The sequence below is a fragment of the Mandrillus leucophaeus genome, unplaced genomic scaffold (genome assembly GCF_000951045.1).
Source record: "Mandrillus leucophaeus isolate KB7577 unplaced genomic scaffold, Mleu.le_1.0 Scaffold79, whole genome shotgun sequence".
In the NCBI taxonomy this organism is placed as follows: Eukaryota; Metazoa; Chordata; class Mammalia; order Primates; family Cercopithecidae; genus Mandrillus; species Mandrillus leucophaeus.
The window spans coordinates 2,258,141-2,273,990 of record NW_012108585.1 but is presented as its reverse complement, the minus strand read 5'-3'; the positions used below and the strand labels follow the sequence as shown (position 1 = coordinate 2,273,990).

At 41.8% G+C, this 15,850-nt stretch overlaps 1 protein-coding gene across 2 annotated transcripts in view; it reads left to right on the top strand.

Annotated features, from left to right (window-relative positions):
* Positions 1-15,850, top strand: part of DCP1B (decapping mRNA 1B) — a 61,079-nt gene that overhangs the window by 39,390 nt on the left and 5,839 nt on the right. For both annotated transcript variants that reach the window (XM_011967157.1, XM_011967156.1), the window contains exons 6-8: positions 8,714-8,842; positions 10,960-11,835; positions 14,970-15,218. In XM_011967157.1, coding sequence (XP_011822547.1) covers positions 8,714-8,842; positions 10,960-11,835; positions 14,970-15,218 — 1,254 coding nt within the window. The remainder of the gene's footprint in view (positions 1-8,713; positions 8,843-10,959; positions 11,836-14,969; positions 15,219-15,850) is intronic.

Below are 15,850 nucleotides of genomic sequence, written 5' to 3'. Positions count from 1 at the left end.
CAACAAATGAATATAAAATTGTTTGCAATAAAATTCACAAGAAATGGATAAAACCTATATAAAGAAAATGTTTAAAAACTCCTGAAAGGCATAAAAATAGACTTGAACAAATGGAAACATACACCCTATTGTTGGATAAGAAGGTTCAACATAAAACTCTTAAAAAAAAATCTCTACATTTAAGGTGATCACTAAATAAATACCACTGGTTTCTTTTCAACCTCCCTCCCCACTTCTCCCTTACTCTCTGATCCAGACAAGTTGATTGTAAGGCTCATGGGAAGAAATATGCAAGAAAGAATAGCTGGGAAAATCCTGGCAAAGAAGAGCGATATTAGTAGGGGTTGGAGATGGGGGAGATGAGGCGGGATGGAGCAAACTCTCCCTGATTTTAAAACATTGAAGTCTAAACATTTCAAACAGTATGGTATTGATGGTATTGATACCTAACAGCCCAATAGACCAATGGGGACAGATTTAAGATTCTAAGTCTAGGATTAAATCCAGTTGTATATGAAATCTAGGATATGATAAAGATGATAATCTCAAGTCAGCTATTTGAGTGAATTTTTAAATAAATGGTGTTGGGGCAAATGGTAGCCATTTGGGAAAATACAAAATTGAGTCTGTACCTTACAACATACACCAGGATAAATTCCAAATGTATTAGAAATTTAAATGTAAAATATGATGATTCAAGTACCAGAAGAAAATCTGTATGGATTTCTTTATAATCTAGGAAAAGAGAAATCTTTCAGTTATGCCTTAAAACCCAAAAGCAATTAATTAAACTACATAAAAATAAAATAACATTTTACAAGGTTTAAATACAACACAAGCAAATAGAAAGATACAAAAACAACTGAGAAAAAAATTGTTTACACCAGAATAACAGGAAGGTTATTTTATGAAGAGCTCCTAAAAATTAAGAAGTACAAGATTAACACTAGAAAAATGGGCAAAAAATAAAAATTTTTTTAAATTATAGAATTTGGAAACTAGCTGAAATAAACATATCTAACTGAATATCATATTATGATATAATTACTTAGAAAAAAATTAGAGTGACTTCAAAACCCGCTGCTTGAACTGAACACTCTTAGTGGGTTATATTTTAAGGACAAAAAGAACCGCAAGAAATTATAAACTTCATTCATTGGTTTTATTGTTTATAGTAATGTTGGCATTTTAATTTTTCTACTGTTGGCATTGTAATTTTTCTACTGTTGTGGGTATAACAAATACGAAATTAGATAAACGTGGTTGGAACCAAAACCTTAGTGTAAGGGGAAAAAAAATCAAATCTAATAAGTTAAAACTATATATGATTAAGTGGAAATATCAGAATTAGTTCATGTTTTGTTTCTTAGGTATAGAAACAAAAAATAGAGTTTCTAACTGTTGCCCTGAAAGGACATAAAAATAAAAGTGGCAGTAAGCATCTATATCACCCAGATTGTTATTTCTAAATATTACTTCCTTCCAAAAGATGTCAGGGCTCTTTAAAGAAATTTCTGATTCCAGGTCTGGAATAGTAAAACCAATAGGGTCATGTGAAAGGGCACAGTAATCAGCTTCAAGGACACTGACCAGAGCATCAAATTCTTACATCAATAGGAATGACTGTAATGGATTAAAACACATTGAATGTATAAAAATCTGTGAGTTCATGGTAATGAGAAAGAGAGCAAGCAAACCAAACATATAAAACCAAGCAGAATAATTATTAGTCATCCTTTGAAGGTGCTAAGGCACCAACCCCTTCCTCTGAAGCTTGGTAATTAATGGGAATGAATTAAGCTTTTATCCTGCCTGCCCTAAAGGGACTGTATCTCAGAGTAATCACACAGCCCTGGTCAATGAGGGAGAGCTCTTCTCTACCAAAGAATTCCAGCTGGTGCATGTGGAGGGAATCATAGAACTTAAAGACACTCTAGTTAAAATAATTGATTCAGGCAGTGATCATCAGTAATATTAATGTTATGGAAAAGGCTGATAGAAACTTGACAGTGGAAGCGTCAGTCTGCCTCCACCTGAACCCCATTGATTATCATCATTAAAAGTTAGATAACCAGACACTCTGGCTTCCTAATGTGATAAGATGTCAAATGTACAGCACCATCTTGAAATATTCTTGCCCAAAGAGTTGATCGTGAATCTCATTAAACCTTGAGCTCTAACTTTTTAGTTTACAGAAAGTGAAAGTGAGTGAGGGAGTGAGGGGAGACCAGGTAGAAAAACAAATGGTGCCACGAGGAAGCAATCAGAAAAATCCTGAATGAAGTGGCACATAAGAGCAGTTGAACAAGTTTCTTTAGCATGCTTTGCCTTGACTGTGAGCTTCTTGAGTACAAAGAACGTCCTTTATTTATCTTTATATCCCTTGTTGTCTTCAAAGTACTTAGCACATGATGAGTGCTGAATAATGGCTGTTGAATGAAGGAAGGAATATGAATGTGAATGAGCCACAGTTTAATTCTCCTTCTATTGTGTGGCCTGGACAGAGATGCCTCAATCTCCGCTTCAGACACTAACAACTATTTCTATACTCATTTTGTGTTTTTTTAATTCTTCAAAAGTCATTAAAATATATTATGATGACTTGGCAACTAGTTGAATAATTAAATAGTTATACTCATTAATTATACTATATTATGCATACTAAAGATTAATCTTCAAAAGGTGACATTTCTGCCCTCTAGGAACTTAATGTTCTGTGAAGACAGCACAACAATGGCAAATAAATAATAAATAGAAATATTGAACACAACTATTTTCCTTTCTTTCCCTTCCTCCTCTCAACATACAAATACCTTGTATTGTTTCTGTTTTTTATATTCTATGTGTTATAATGCTTTGATATCTCAAATCCTTTCTGGCTGGGGAGGCCGCCGCTCCTAGGAGCAGCCAGTTTTCAGAGATCGCAAAGGGCTTGGCCGGGAGCACACCTTTAATACGTACACTCACCAGTCTTGAGCGATACATATCTCCTCTCTGGTCTGTATAATATTCCTCTGCCTTAATTATCCCAGGGCCGGGTACCCAGCAACTAGGGGCCACTCACACAGTTCAGAGCCTGCTGGAGTTTCTCAAACTGGCCAGGCTTAACCTGTTTCCCGTGCCCTGCTTTGCCTACGCCTTCCCCTTGCTGCTGAGGCTTCCACATGTGGCCCTGTGCAGCGTGGCATGCCTCTCGTCTCCAGGACCTGTGAGTATAATCAACTTTGTTTTCCTGAGACTCCCCTGGGTCTCCTCTGGCCTCACTGGAGTGACCACCACGTAAAAGAACGGCACACACATTCTGTCTCGCTCAGGAACACTCATACACGGTTCTGGAGATTTAATTTAGGCCATCACTTTATACTGTGCCTGTGTCTTGGAATATTTTTCCCCTTATTTTATTTACCCTTCAGAATTTACATATCCTTTAAGGCTCAGTAAAAATGACACTTTTTACGTGGAGTTTTCCCAGATCTCTTCAGTCAAATTAATTACTCTTCCATGTGAACTCAGTCTATTACTATTTAAAACTTATTTTGTTCTTCCTCATTTATTACATTAAGTCAGCTTCTCCCAGTACACTGTAAACTGGTTGAAGTTAAAACAATGTTCTGTTCATCTTTATGCCCTCACAGATTTGTTATAATGTTGACATGCAGACACTTGATTCCTGTGTAGACGATGCTTTTCTGTAAAAATCAAATACATGTTGTTATATGTGTAATGTCAATTGCTCCAACTGTGAGATAAATAGTAGAGGAAATTATTTCTTCTTCCATTAACAGCCAGATGTTGTGATACAGTGTGCCAGGACACCTGCATGATTATGCTACTTTCCTAGTCTACATTTTTCTTGGTTTGTCATTGCGCAGTACAGGAACCCTTGGAGTCTTCAAGCCTTCCCTAAGATGGCCTAGATCATTCTTCTAACCCTACTACCCTCTACCAATATTTGGAGCTCCTGCCAAACAGAATACCCATGTTGCTTCCTGAGAGTGCTTTCATGGTTTTTCTCATACTGTTCCCTCCCCTTCTGCAACCATCAAAATATGATCAGTCTTTCAGGGCCCGTTTCAGATGTTCTTTTTCCATCACCGTATTTTTGGCCTGCCTAACTAGGTGTGCATGTGCCCTGCTAGCTACCAGGGCCTTATGTTTGGAAGGAGCATTCCATCGCCTTCTTACATTCGTGTTGTCTCTGCACTCACACACAGATATTTCAGAAAACGTGGAGACCCTGAGGAGAGTGGTTCTGAGATAGAAGAAAGGGGTGAAACGGAGAGGTGGTGAGAGAAGGAAAACAGAATTTTCCTTCAGAGTTATTGTTGGGAAGTGAGTCTCCGTTGCTTACAGTGTTCAAGAAGAGATTGAACCTATTGGTGATATGATAAAATAATTTGGCTTGTGTTGGATAACTATTAAACTAAAAGACTTCGGAGATGCTTTTCAATGCTAGACTTACTTTTTTTGAAGTTTTATTTTTTAAATTATTTTTAATCAAAAATTAAAATTGTATATATTTATGGTATACAATGTGATATTTTGATATGCATGTATCTTATAGGATGCCTAAATCAAGCTAATTAACACATGTATTACCTCATACATTTATCATTTTTGTGTGGTAAAAATAGTTAAAATCTACTTTTTTAGCAACTTTCAGTATGCAATATATTAGTACTAACTAAAGTCATCATGATGTACAATAAATCTCCTGAACTTATTCCTCCTGTCAGATTGAAAGTTTCTATCCTTTGACCAACATCTCCAAAATCCTCCTACCCCCAGCCTCCGGCAACTACCAGCCTACTGTGCTTCAATGGGTTCAGCTTCTCTGGATTTCACGTGGGAGTGAAATCATACAATATTTGCCTTTCTGTGCCTGGTTTATTTCACCTAATATAATGTCCTCCAGGTTCGTCCATGTTGTTGCAAATGACAGAATTTCCTTCTTTTTAAAGGCTGAATAGTATTCCATTGTGTTTATATACCACGTTTTCTTTATCCATTCATTCCTTGATGGACACTTAGGTTTATTCCATCTATTGGCTGTTATAATGTTGCGGTGAACACAGGAATGCAGCTATCTCTTCAACATACTGATTTCATTTTCCTGGGATATATACCCAGAAATGGAATTCTTTGATCATGTGGTAGTTCTATTTCTAATGTTTTGAGGGGACAACATACTTTTTTTTTTTTTTTTTTTTTTTTGAGACGGAGTCTCGCTCTGTCGTCCAGGCTGGAGTGCAGTGGCCGGATCTCAGCTCACTGCAAGCTCCGCCTCCCGGGTTCACGCCATTCTCCTGCCTCAGCCTCCGGAGTAGCTGGGACTACAGGCGCCCGCCACCACGCCCAGCTAATTTTTTTTGTATTTTTAGTAGAGACGGGGTTTCACCCTGTTAGCCAGGATGGTCTCCATCTCCTGACCCCGTGATCTGCCCGCCTCGGCCTCCCAAAGTGCTGGGATTACAGGTGTGAGCCACTGTGCCTAGCCCAACGTACTATTTTCCATAGTAGCTTTGCAACTAATATTCCCATCAACAGTATTCAAGGATTTCCTTTTCTGTACATCCTTGCCAACACTTACGTTTTGCCTTTTGGATGGTAGACATTCTACCAGGTTTGAGGTGATCTCTCACTGTGGTTTTAATTTGCATTTCCCTGATGATTAGTGATGTCGAGCATTTTTCATATACCTGTTGGCCACATGTATGTCTTCTTTTGAAAAAGTCCACTCAGGCCCTTTGTCTATTTTTTGATCAGAACATTTGTTTTCTTTTCCTCCTGTTGAGTTGTTTGAGATCCTTATATATTTTGGACATTAATCTTTTATCGTATGTATGGTGTGCAGGTATTTTCCTCCGCTCCGTAGGTCATCTCTTCACTCTGTTGTTCCCTTTGCTGTGCAAAAGCCTTTTGGTTGGATGTAATCTCATTTGTCTCTTTTGCTTTTGTTGCCTATCCTTAGGGTCACATCAAAAAAATCATTGCCCAGACCGATGTTAGGAAGCTTTTCTCCTGTTTTCTTCCAGTAGGTTTATAGTTTCAGGCCTTATATTTAAGTCTCTCTAAATTCTTAAAGTTGTGAACATCCCAAGAAGTGGAAGCAGGAAAAATGTCGAGCTCTCAGTATACATGATACTGATAAAGTGAAGTCTGTCTAGTTTACAGGAGGTTAATAAAATAATTTGAAAACTTATTTTGGCCGAAATTTTGTGCATTCTCTTTTGAGAAAAAACTTTCTGTGAATCTGCTTTAAAGTAGCAAAGATACTAATTTGCATTTAATCTCTTTTTATATCCACCCTATTCAATTTCTAGTTGAGATGCAAGTGAACAATAAAATAACCAAATTTTAGTAAGAACAAGAGTCAGGACCAGAAATGATCTACAGACTGCATAGTTAGGCTTGGAGTATTCAGAAGTGGACTACTTGTGTTTTGTGGTTTAAGACAATAATTAATGGCTCTTTTCTGGATATAGCTGTGAGTTATTTATGAAATTACAGAAATTTTTTTGTTGAATGATAAAATTCAACAGAATATAAAAAGAAAAATCACCAATAATCCTATAACCCAAAGGTAGAAACTTTTTACACTTTTATTGTATTTTGTTTCAGACGTCTCTCTTGGCATAAATACATATGTTTATGTATGTATGTATTTGTGTGTGATTAAAACTGGATTATATGACATACTTTTTGAGGTTTTATTGTATTTTAACCTCAGCGTCCAACAGAGGAAGTTTTTGAGGTTTTAAAGAAATGCCTTGCCGGGCGCGGTGGCTCACGCCTGTAATCCCTGCACTTTGGGAGGCCGAGGCGGGCAGATCACGAGGTCAGGAGATCGAGACCATCCTGGCTAACACGGTGAAACCCCGTCTCTACTACACATACAAAAAATTAGCCGGGCGTGGTGGTGGGCGCCTGTAGTCCCAGCTACTCGGGAGGCTGAGGCGGGAGAATGGCGTGAACCCAGGAGGCGGAGCTTGCAGTGAGCCGAGATCGTGCCACTGCTCTCCAGCCTGGGCGAAACTGTTTTTCCCCCAGGATTTTAAAGATATTTGGGTCCATTATATACTTTTTCAGAAACTGTTTTTCCCCCAGGATTTTAAAGATATTTGGGTCGGGAAAAGCATAGAAAACTAAACAACTGGAAAATGAGCTACAAACTACTGAGGTGGATGATTAATTCTGAGCACTCTGATAAGAGGGAGCAATTGTTACATAAAAGCAAGGCTTTGTGGGTAGACAGTTGTAGTGACACAGAAAACAGCTTCTGGAGATACATTTTAACTAGGAAAAGCTATCAGGGTTACGCGCATTAACAGACAAAGCAGCCTCTTAGCCCAATGGATATGGGCAGAGGGAAGCTGGGAAAAATCGGCTTTTCTTTGCCGGATATTCAGTGTTTCTGAACATAGAAAAAGAAGAAATACAGAAAGGGTCATTCAAAGAAAGTAAGCATTCACGTTCTTTTAAATAGCAAGGCTTTTCATGCCAGAATTGTGTAAGGGATTACATCTTAGCCTGTATTCTTGTCTTGTCTTGGTTCTCCATGAGTTGGGAAAGCCAGGCCAGTTGGTCCGTGCAGCCCATACCATCATTCACCTAAGAAGAATTGGAAAGAACACTCGATGACTTATAAGGTGATTTCGCATCCCACATAATACTTGTGCTGAATATAGAAATTATTGATGGAATGCCCGGAAGAAAATGATCAATGTTTTGTATGGTTAACCTCACCGTGCATATAGTGGTAATAGATGCCACACCCCTAGATTGCTGGATTAGAAAATACACATTGATAACTGTAAAATACATTGGGAATGTTGGGTTCCTGAGGGACAAGATTGTGTTTATATCTCATTTCATGTCAGGTACAGTGTGGAATAATTTGGGGCCTGAGGCCTTGGTTGTACAGTGGAAACTAATGATGCTTCGGAGAGTCTGTAGTACAGAAAGCAGCATTTTATATTGTTTTATTTAGTGTTTTCACAAACTAGACACCAGTATCATTGCCATGCTCTTTTTGTTATGAATCCTACTGTGTTAGCAATTGCATGGTTGGTTAGATTAATATTTGATAATGAGTCAGTGTTGGAAATGATGAGATTTATCTCTTGTCTCTTTCTCTACAAAATTCTAATTTGTAGTAAGTGGCTCAGAACGCTCAGATTTGAATTATTCTGTTTATGCAAGGAGTCATTTATTAAATAAAGATGATGTTAGTAATTTTTAAATCAGTGGTTTGAGTCAGCTTTTTGGTTTGTAGATCAAAAAAGGTTTAGTTGCTTTGTTACTCTCCAGTTTTAAGTCAACTGCTTAAATTGTCCAGACATGTTATTTAAGGAATGGTTTCTATATTTGTTTATCATTGAAAGGCATTAGACTACATATATTTAAATGTATAGTCGATATATTAAGCATAGAACCTTTCAATTATACAGGTGTCTAAGAACCCCTGGTCCTGGAGGCTGGTGGTGTTAGTATTATTTAGAGCACTGAATTGTCCAACTAAGAAAAATTAAATTTGAACTTGATTTATACTCAAACACAGCTGTTAGAGAAATTTAAGAGATTTTGTTTTGTGCATGAAAATTTATCAAAAACACAGCCATCTACAAATTAGATAAGAAGTAAAAAGGTAGTCTTTTAAAAAGACTAAATCTTTTCTAAGCCAAAAACGAGGTGATTTTTTTTTCTGTTTCAGTGTAAAACCTGTTCTGAGCCAAAAAAGATAACCAGTTCCTCTGCCATCTATGACAATCCCAATCTCATCAAACCAATTCCAGTGAAACCCAGTGAAAACCAGCAACAGCGTATACCTCAGCCCAACCAGGTACGGAGTCCTCTGCTTGTCGTATTCAGTGTGTCTCTAGAATTCTTAAAGAACTTTGACCCAGAATATAGTCAGGGGAGGGCCTGGTGTTGTTGAAGAATGCTTTCAGATAAACCCAGGAAAGAGGGATTTCAAAATACAGATTTTTTCATTATTAATAACTTACTCTTCTTAGAAGAGGGTTAAAGTTTTTACTTTTGGCATATACCACATTCTTTGCTAATCTCTTGTGAACTTGAACTCCTTAAAAGATAATGTATTTTTTAAAAAACAATGCACAGTGGCTCAAGCCTGTAATCCCAGCACTTTGGGAGGCTGAGGCAAGAGGATCACTTGAGGCCAGAAGTTTGAGAGCAGCCTGGGCAACATAGTGAGACTCCATCTCTACAATAAAATTAGCCCGGCATGATGGCGTGCACCTATAGTCCTAGCTACTCTGGAGGCTGAGGCGGGAGGATCACTTGAGCTCAGGAGTCTGAGGCTACAGTGAGCTATGAGATGTGCCACTGCACTCTACCCTGGGCAAGAAAGCAAGACCATGTCTCAGAAAACAAAAACAAACAAAAAAAACACCCTAGAAAACTAATAACATTGTCAGAGATGACAGAAACATTGGGTCCATATTCTTCTGGGGTGGGTGGTTTCCCTAGGCCACCTAAGAGAACAACAACCAAGGCAACAAAATTGAGTTGAACACTTCTGAGCACCTCCTCTGTGCCAGATGCAGTGCTAGCACAATAGATGGGGGTAGCTGCTGCAGAGAGCTCAGAGTCCAAAGGAGTGGTATAAAATTCCTCTTCAGACATGATGACTTGTCACTGTATTTGCAATCTAAATTAGAAATATTACAGCAACTTTTGTATTTGTGTGTGTGTGTGTGTATATATATATATTTCAGAATAGTACAGCAGTGACAAAAATTGTCAATCTGCAGGTCCCATTAATGATTGTAAATATAATATTGCTGTGTCATTTTATCACGACTATGACTAATTAAAAAGATTTTCTTAAAGGAATTAGTTTAAATCAATTTTGAAAATGAACATGGAGCCAAAAGACATAAAGACTAGTAATGAAAATCTTATATTGAATTTTTAAAGAGAAGAAATCTAATTTTTAGCTTGCTTTTTATTGCTTGTTTTCCATGGAAAGTTTTTATTATATTTTGATAGCAAGACCTGAATATATTGACTTTAAAATGAAGCTCGTGTTTTCTTTTCCTTTTTTTTTTTTTTTGAGACAGGGTTTCATTCCTGTTACCCGGGCTGGAGTGCAGTGGCACCATCTCAGCTCACTGCACCTCTGTCTCCTGGGCTCAAGCAATCCTCCCACCTCAGCCTCCCGAGTAGCTGGGACTACAGGCGTGTGCTGCCACAGCCGGCAATTTCTGTATTTTTTGTAGAGATGGGGTTTCGCCATGTTGCCCAGGCTGGTCTTGAACTCCTTAGCTCAAGCAGTCTGCCTGCCTTGGCCTCCCAAAGTGCAAGAATTACAGGCATGAGCCACTGTGCCTGGCCTCCTGTTTTCTCAGTGCAGCAATGCAGAAAGCAACATAAGTAAAAAGCAGGAAGGAAGTAGCTTTGTAACTGGCTGGGCCAAGGTAGATTTTATGTATCCAAGGACTTTTTAAATCCTACTGGTATATATTTGAAAGGATCAAGTTAGATTAAAAGTCTTCCGTTTCTTTCCAGCCCTAGATTTCCATAATCCTGTGAACAACTACTAGAAATTCTGAAATTCTTATATGCCTTTATATTCTCATATTACTCTGCAGGCTTAGATGGACTTCCTATTAAAGAGATTGTTTATTTTTTTAGTGCACATAATTTCCTACCAAGGTGGTTCCCAATCTGTGAAACCCCAGGCCCTTGAAGACCTTATAGCTATTTTATCAGTCAACAGATAGTAAAATATAACAACTGTTTTGGGGGTGTACGGGATCATGATGTGAAAATTTTTGACATTAAAAAGGGGGTCTTTAAAGTTGATGATAAGTTTTTCATTCTCTGTAATCCTTTGTAGATAGAATAAGTCATCAGATAAGTTATGTTTCATAGTGCTCCCTTATATAACCAAATTGTTTGTAGACTCATGTCAGATCTCTTTATTTTTTCCAGACCTTAGACCCTGAACCCCAACACTTATCCTTGACAGCTCTGTTTAGGAAGCAGGACAAAGCTACATGTCAGGAAACTGTGGAGCCTCCACAGACTCTCCAGCAGCAGCAGCAGCAGCAGCAGCAGCAGCAGCAAGAGAAGCTTCCAATTAGGCAGGGGGTTGTACGCTCCCTGTCCTATGAGGAACCCAAAAGACACTCACCCTCTATCGAGAAGCAGCTCTGTCCAGCCATTCAGAAACTCATGGTCAGGAGCGCAGACCTCCACCCATTGTCAGAGCTGCCTGAAAACCGGCCGTGTGAAAACGGCAGTACCCCTTCTGTGCGAGAAGTTTTTACAGGACCCGTCCAGCCAGGGTCTCCTCACAATGGTGGGATTTCTCGTGGTGTACAAAATGCTTCGAGAACTCAGAACCTGTTCGAGAAACTTCAGAGTATCCCAGGGACAGCAAACAAGTGTGACCCTAGTACACCAGCACCTGCTGGCTCAGCTGCCCTGAACCGCAGCAGAGCTCCCACTTCTGTCACCCCTGCGGCTCCAGGAAAGGGTCTGACTCAGCCACCACAGGCCTATTTCAATGGCTCCCTTCCACCTCACACGGTAGGACGTCAGGCTCATGGAAGAGAACAGTCCACACTCCCAAGACAAATGCTCCCCATCTCTGGTAATCAGACTGGCAGCTCTGGAGTGATCTCCCCTCAAGAGCTGCTGAAGAAGCTTCAGATTGTGCAGCAGGAGCAGCAGTTGCATGCCTCTAACCGGCCGGCCTTGGCCGCTAAGTTTCCTGTGCTCACTCAGAGCTCTGGAACAGGGAAACCCCTGGAATCCTGGATCAACAAGACATCCAGCACAGAACAGCAGACTCCTCTTTTCCAGGTAAATCTGTACCGGGGCAAAATAAAACAGCCTGGGCAGCATAGCCAGACCCTGTCTCTAAAAAAACAAAACTTAGCCGGGCTTGGTGTCACAGGCCTATAGCCCCAGCTACTCGGGAGGCTGAGGTAGGAGATTCCCTTGAGCTCAAGAGGCGGAGGTTACAGTGAGCCATGATCGTGCCACTGCACTCCAGCCTGGGTGGCAGACCGAGGCCCTGTGTGTTAAGAAAAAAAAAGACAAAGGAAAAGGTATTACTATAATGCAGTGAAATTCAGAGTCCACTTCTGTGCTCTAGGGACCAGCGTGCCACGCCCATTTCTGTTTGGAGCAGGCTGCCGGAAGCCACTCCATGCATCTTGATTGCCTGAACTTTCTACCTGGAAGGAGAATCTTCACTTTGGTTAACAATCTGAGAACTTCCCCCCACCTTTTTGAGAGCATTTACTTGTAGAGTTAAATCTTCATAATGTTAGGAGGTCTGAAGACCAACACAGACATGGGAGAAAACCCTAAGTTTTGACTATAGGAACTTAGTATGATCTGCCTTGAAATCAATCTGGAATGCCAAGCATCTGACCTCTTCTTGTTTTTCAGTCCACAGTAAATTATTGCTTATTCACTTATTTAGTAAATATTTTTGAGCACTTACTATGTGTCAGGCATTGTCTACATGTGGGTACATAATGATGAAGAAAACAGACTCCTTACCTCTACCCACAGCCCATGCTGTAGGTTCTTGAAATAAACAAAAAATAGCATATTTCCTGCTTAAAGGTGCAGCCTGTTTTTATCCTTCTCTGTATTGTCAGTATAGCCTACTGAAGATCAGGAGAGATGCGCATGCCACCCACCTCCACCCCCCACACAAACTGCCAGAGAGGGAGAATATGACCATTTTTAGAAATATTCTGTCCTCTGGGGAAGATGCTTCTCCATGTCTATCACTGACTTCGGACAGTGAGGAAACCACAAGCTATTGATCATCTGCCTGTGGGTAACATCTGGAGATCTGACACTGAATTGTTTTCCCTTTGGATTGGAACACATTCATTGAAAGTACATTGGGTTTAAAAATCGGAAAGTTCTCCCTGTGTATCACATATCTAATCACTGGCTCTTTGTCATGTTTTGTTGTATACCTTTTTTTTTGTTTTTTGAGATGGAGTTTCACTCTTGTTGCCAGGCTGGAGTACAATTGTGCGATCTCGGCTCACTGTAACCTCCACCTCCTGGGTTCAAGTGATTCTCCTGCCTCAGCCTCCTGAGTCGCAGGGATTACAGGCACCTGCCACCACACCCGGCTAATTCTTTGTGTTTTTTTAGTAGAGATGGGGTGTCACCATGTTGGCCAAGCTGGTCTCGACCTCTTGACCTCAGGTGATCCACCCACCTTGGGCTCCCAAAGTGCTGGGATTACAGTCGTGAGCCACTGCACCTGGCCTGTTATGTAATTTATAACAGTTTCTCAAAAATCTTTCACTTTTGGCTGGGCATGGTGACTCATGCCTATAATCCTAGCACTTTGGGAGGTTAAGATGGGAGAATCACTTGAACCCAGGAGTTTCAGACCAGCCTGGGCAACATAGTGAGACCCTGTCTCTACAAGAATTTTCTGTTTTTAATTAGCTGGGTGTGGTGGCACGCCTCTGTGGTCCCAGCTACTTGGGAGGCTGAAGTGGGAAGATTGCTTGAGCCCAAGAGGTTGAGGCTGCAGTCAACCATGTTCGCACCACTGCATTCCAGCCTGGGCAATAGAGTGAGACCCTGTCGCAAAACAAAAAATTCAGTTTTCTGAAAACAAAGATCTTAGGCATGGACCAAAAGTCTTTGTGAGCCCCTGAGTCCAAGTGTTCTCATTTCTTATTTATTAACATCCCAAATCTGAGTACTGACTGCTCTAGGAACAATATTTGTAACTCCCACTCCCCCTCATTTCAGTGTTATTGTCCGTCTTTTAAAAATGTCTGCTTTTTCTCTCTTTGATGATTTAGAATGAGAAGAATGGGGTGAATATAGTCTGACTTAAATTTCTGATGTACAACTCCTTTGACTTTTCAGTACTCACAAATATCAAGAGCCAAGTGAGAAAGGCAAGCATTGCAGCAGCCCACGCTGTGCTCAGAATGCCTGACTCCTCCTCCGGGAGCACCACTGCTCAGCGCCGCTCCTCGGAATGTCACGTAGGGACAAGTTAAAAGAGACAGCCTGCCTTCCTCTAGGCCAGCTTCTGCTCAAAGAGGTGCTGAGGGACTGATGATAAAATTACAGCACCTTCTAGCTTGCCGGCCTCCGTGCCTCCCTCTTAGGAGTTCTTTTGGGGAGTTCGGAGGCTGAGAAATAACATTCTTTTTCTTCCCTGAGTTAGAAGCAAATGATAGCTGTAGGAGTCAGTCAGATTAGGATCAAAATGTCACTTGCATAACTGAAAGGGCTGTTAGAAAACTTGGTTTCAGGTCTGTTTGCCAAGGGAGTTAGACTCACCACACAGGCCCTGGCAGGGCTGAGCCACAGGCAGCCTGGTCACCCCAAACACATCAGCTGCAGACGCGGAAGCCGCGGGCTCTCTGCAGGCAGGCGGGCGGGCCGTGTAGGGGAAGGACCCAGGAACCCACACGTCACTCTCCCTCCCGGTGAGAAGCGAGCAAGGCCGCAGGAGGAGGGGACTTGCTCTCACAGTGCCTCCGGTGCTCCGGGGTCAGGAGGGGAAATGGGTAGGCCCCTAACAAGGGTGGCAGGTCACACAGGTTGTGAGACCTTTAGGTCAGAGTCATGGACAGCCAGGTCTAAGGAAAAGGTCAGTAGTCTAAATGCACTTGCCAGATACTAGTAGCCTGAAAAATAAGCTGTCACCCAGAGGCCAGGCTTCATATGCAGTGGGAGCAGCCGCCACAGCAGACGATACCAGAGCTGCTCAGTGATGCCAAAGGAAGGTGCACGGAGAGTGGAACAAGAATCAGTTACCCGTAGACTTCTCAGCTAGGGAAGCTGTGGACAGGGCATGCTTAGACCACCTGTATTTGCCGCTGCAAGCTGTCATGCCATGAGCTACTCCTGAGCCCTGCCCTCTGTGTGTATTTGCTGCGATGCCGTGAGCTGTTCCTGAGCCACGCCCTCTGTGTATTTCCTGTGAGCAGGTCATCTCACCTCGGCGCATCCCTGCTACAGCAGCTCCTTCTCTGCTCATGTCCCCCATGGTGTTCGCACAGCCCACTTCTGTCCCGCCAAAGGAAAGGGAGAGCGGCCCCTTGCCTGTGGGAGGCCAGGAGCCACCTGCTGCCGCCACCAGCCTCCTCCTGCCCATACAGGGCCCGGAGCCCTCCGTGATCAGCAGCAGCCCACTCACCAAGGTCCAGCTCCAGGAGGCACTGCTGTACCTCATTCAGGTAAGCGGGCACGTTGTCTCCCTTTGCACCGGACTGCGCCGGTTGGCCTCCTGGCTGCAACTACGAGATAAAGACTCAGCCAAGGCCTGCTTAGCTTCCGTGAGAATAACAGGTGTGTGTAATAGCTTGTCCTGACCCCAGCGGCTTCTGTGCTCCGTTAGCTCGGTGTTATGTATAATACCAAGTGTGGCTTTGGGTGTCTCAGCTTTTCAGGGATTTTGTAATGTGAAGGACTCTAAGGCCTCCAAGCTGTCACCTGTCAGAAGAGAAGGAAGCATACGCTGGGAATTAAGCAGTCCCTGAGAGGACCCTGGGTGCTACTGGGGGCCCACACAGAAAACTCACCATTGGGAAGTAGAGGTGGGAGCAGTCCTGGGCAAGGGGCCGTCTGCTGAGTGGGGAGCAGGCCACTGAGCGAGTGGAAAACAGGGAGGGAAGCAATGATGGCCATGGCTGCTACAGGTGCGTTTTACGAGTCATTTTGAAACCTGCTCATTAGGACGGGATGGAGTGACAGGACTCCTTGTGAGCCGCTTGCCTCACTTGTCTATGAAATTATGAAATAATAATGAGTGCTGTAATAGCTAGCACTCCACAGAGCTGGTGCCGGGCAGTGTTTTAAGTGCTACACA